Raw genomic sequence first — 3,041 nt, forward strand, 5'->3', positions numbered from 1 at the left:
CGTTCGTAGGGCAACCTCAGTGTGATCAGGGGACTAGGGGTGCAATCGTAGTATTTACGTTGCTGTGATGTCATCACGGCAGGCTACAATCTTGCAGCGGTCAACCGTTGCGCGAGTTGTGGTCCCCTTTTTGCTTATTGAAAAGTCTTTCGTGGTGTTTCGAGGTTGTTGGAGCACATGGCATTCTGGCTGTACTCATCAGTACGTCATGTGTACCGCTCTTCATTGCCTGTTCAGTGAGTGTGATGATGTCATTCAACGCTCTAGCAAAAAAGGAAGACTGATCTCAGTAAGAACCAAGGCGTTCGTGGCAAGCAGAGTGCCGGCGAAACAGCTGCAGCGACAATTTAGGCCTCGGCGAATAAAAGCTTGAGCTCGGTCAACTTAGCCTGCTTCTTGTCTTTCTCGGTAGCTGCTCCGAGGGCTCCATCTGCGATATCCTGCTTCCTTTTTTGTACTTTTAGGAGTTGTTCCTCCACCGACCCATTCACGATATACCTCTTGATGACCACATCTCTGGTTTGCCCGTGCCTATGCACACGATCCTGTGCTTGCGCATCGAATTGAGGGTTCCAGTGAATATCTAAGAGGATGGCACATGATGCAGCACAAAGGTTTAGACCAACGCCGCCCGCCCGAAGGGATACAAGCAAGACATTTGAAGTGGACAATGATAACTCTTTCTCGTTCTCAAAACGCTCCAAAATTGTTGCTCTCTAAGCTTGAGGAACAGATCCATCGATACGGAGAGACTTAATTTTCGCTCTGTCGAGAGCCATCCAGACGAGATCTAGCATGCTCGTAAATTGAGAGAAAACGACTGTCTTTCCGACTCCCTCAGCACCATTCTGTTTTCGGAGAGTTTGTATTTCGGCAAGGTCCTTCAGTAACGCGTCTACTTTAGCGCTGGATCTCCATCTCGTCTTGAGATCCACTGAAAATCTAGTAGCCCTTGGCAGCGTACCAATGCTCTCGAAGGTAATGTCAGCTCTGCAGACAGGGCACCTCTTGGTCCGCTGCACGCATTCTAACAAGCAACTTCTACAAGCCGGATGGCCGCATTCTCTCGGTGCAACAGCATCATCAATCACATCCAAGCAAAGTGGACACTCCTTAGACCTCTGCAGTGTGCCAGACTCAGCGTCGTTAAATATCATCTCAACAAATTGGGATGAGGACCCCGCTTGCAAAAATTGTTTGAAAAGTTTGTCCCTGTCCTTCATGACGACTGAATCCTTACTGAGCGCTGCAGCGAATACCAGGTACGGATGATCGCAAGCTTGGCGCAACCTGAGCAGCAATTCAAGAATAGATGCGTAGTTCTTCATGACTTTGCCTTCTCTGACAGATGTATCAAACTGGGTCTTGGTGCGGTCATGCAAGGCTGCATAGAAGTCGCGCTCTTCTGGAGAGGGTATCAAGCTAACGATTTCAACATGCTTCTTTGGCAAACAAATTATTGCACGGCCTTGGCAAATCTTTTGTTGACTTTCTGCGACGCAATGTCATCGAAGAAATAATGGGCGCCTCCTGAAACCCAAAATACACAACATGTGTGTACACAAATCACCATTTTTGTGTACATTCACTGTAATTTGTGTCCATGGATATCATGTTCTTGCTGGAGGACACGTTTCAGACACCGTACCGCCAGATGATTTCGGTCGATGATAACGACATGATGCAGGCCTTTCACCGCTACATGCGCCTCGAGCGCTTCTTCACTGGCTCGTGGCTCGGCGCCCTGTGAGGCACCATTTCTAGCCCCGGGAGAGGCCTGGAACCGGTCAACCACACCCTCGATCTCATTGAGATCTGCCTCGGCGACTTTGAGGGCTCCTTCTTTTACCCGGGCCCGCAGCCCCCGTTCGTCGACATCTCTGTAAGTCCTCATCACCTTTGTCCTTGCTTTTTTTGCTTCTCCAAACAATGCCCGCCTGATCCTAACACCCCCTCTTCCCCAGCCACGATCTTCGAGCGCGCGCGCTCCTTTCTCAAGTTCTGGCGCAACCTGGAGCTAGCCGACGGCCGCTCGAACCTACACCGCTGGTTTGCCGCGCGGGACGCCTGGGAGCCCGCCACGTACCTGCAGAGCGACGACTGAACCCACATCGGCGCCCTGCCGCCGCAGATCGGTCCGGTGTCCTTCCTGCGCACGCGGAGCCCGGTGTCGCTGGCCGTCGAGACGGCCCGCAGCAAGCACGTGCTGAACAATGGCCATGAGAGCGCCCAACACCGTAAGCAGGCCGCCAACGCCATCTGCCGCAACCACGCCGCTGTCACGAAGGACGCCATGCGCGGCGTCAAGGGATGCCCGGACGAGTTTCATAGCGTCACGGACTTTGCTTTCAGGGTGCTTAGCGAGGTCCTGTTGGACCTGTCTAAGCTGGAGGAGGCGGAGATCCGGGTTAAGGAGACTGTTAAGACCGAAGAATGGGTCATGCTTGGACATGCTCTTCGGTTTGAACGAGTGAGATGCTGCTCGGAAAAAGTTGGGGGATACATGGTGGTGCACTTCGTTCATTCATTAAGTGACTATGGAGGTAGGATAAACTATATCGGTTCCGCCCTGTTCACTCTTGCCGACATGAGCAGCCGAAATGATTTTTTCGAATGCTGATCGCGCCCCTCATGCGATTTTCCCGAGTGGTGTACTCCACTAGAACGAGCTCCGACTTTTTCACCTGCTCTAATACTGCAGCTTCTGATATTGAAGGCGTGCAATTGTTGGCATGCAGCTTAGCCCGTACTGCTGAACCCGTCTTGACACTGGTCGTGCAAATCCGAACTTTACGTAACCTATCAGGGCAGAAATGTTAGTCTAGCATTCCTGCCATATCATCATCGTCACTGTCGAAATCATCTTCCAAATCTTCTGTTTGATGTCTCTACTCATTGGTGCCGCTTAGCACAGCGCTTTCGCTGCTGTCAATGTCTTGCAGTGCAGAAATGTTTAATCTGGCGAATGTCTCTTTGGAGATTTTCAACACCCCACTGATAACCTTCTCTTTCTCCGATCTACCCGGTAACATCTCTTGCAG

General features: G+C 51.3%; 2 protein-coding genes across 2 annotated transcripts; one reads left to right on the top strand and one right to left on the bottom strand.

Annotated features, from left to right (window-relative positions):
* Window positions 1–347: 347 nt before the first annotated feature.
* CHC_T00003713001 (hypothetical protein) lies at window positions 348–1,328 on the bottom strand. Its single transcript, XM_005714566.1, has 3 exons — window positions 1,227–1,328; window positions 732–1,121; window positions 348–698 (listed from the first exon to the last, which is right to left on the bottom strand). Exons 1-3 carry the CDS (start codon window positions 1,326–1,328, stop codon window positions 348–350), a joined length of 843 nt encoding a protein of 280 aa, XP_005714623.1.
* Window positions 1,329–2,219: 891 nt separating this feature from the next.
* On the top strand, window positions 2,220–2,474 carry CHC_T00003714001 (hypothetical protein). Its single transcript, XM_005714567.1, has one exon. It carries the CDS (start codon window positions 2,220–2,222, stop codon window positions 2,472–2,474), a length of 255 nt encoding a protein of 84 aa, XP_005714624.1.
* The last annotated feature ends 567 nt before the right edge of the window (window positions 2,475–3,041 follow it).

This window comes from Chondrus crispus, genomic scaffold (assembly GCF_000350225.1).
Source record: "Chondrus crispus Stackhouse genomic scaffold, scaffold_2, whole genome shotgun sequence".
In the NCBI taxonomy this organism is placed as follows: Eukaryota; Rhodophyta; class Florideophyceae; order Gigartinales; family Gigartinaceae; genus Chondrus; species Chondrus crispus.

Bases quoted from the DNA above. Each gene is read 5' to 3' on its own strand.
- CHC_T00003713001 (XM_005714566.1), bottom strand. From the start codon at position 1,328: ATGAAGAACTACGCATCTATTCTTGAATTGCTGCTCAGGTTGCGCCAA. The intron at 1,122-1,226 runs GTCATGAAGGAC...GGCACACTGCAG, and splicing joins CGCTCAGTAAGGATTCAGTC to AGGTCTAAGGAGTGTCCACT. The intron at 699-731 runs GTTCCTCAAGCT...ACAATTTTGGAG, and splicing joins CTCTCCGTATCGATGGATCT to CGTTTTGAGAACGAGAAAGA.
- CHC_T00003714001 (XM_005714567.1), top strand. From the start codon at position 2,220: ATGAGAGCGCCCAACACCGTAAGCAGGCCGCCAACGCCATCTGCCGCA.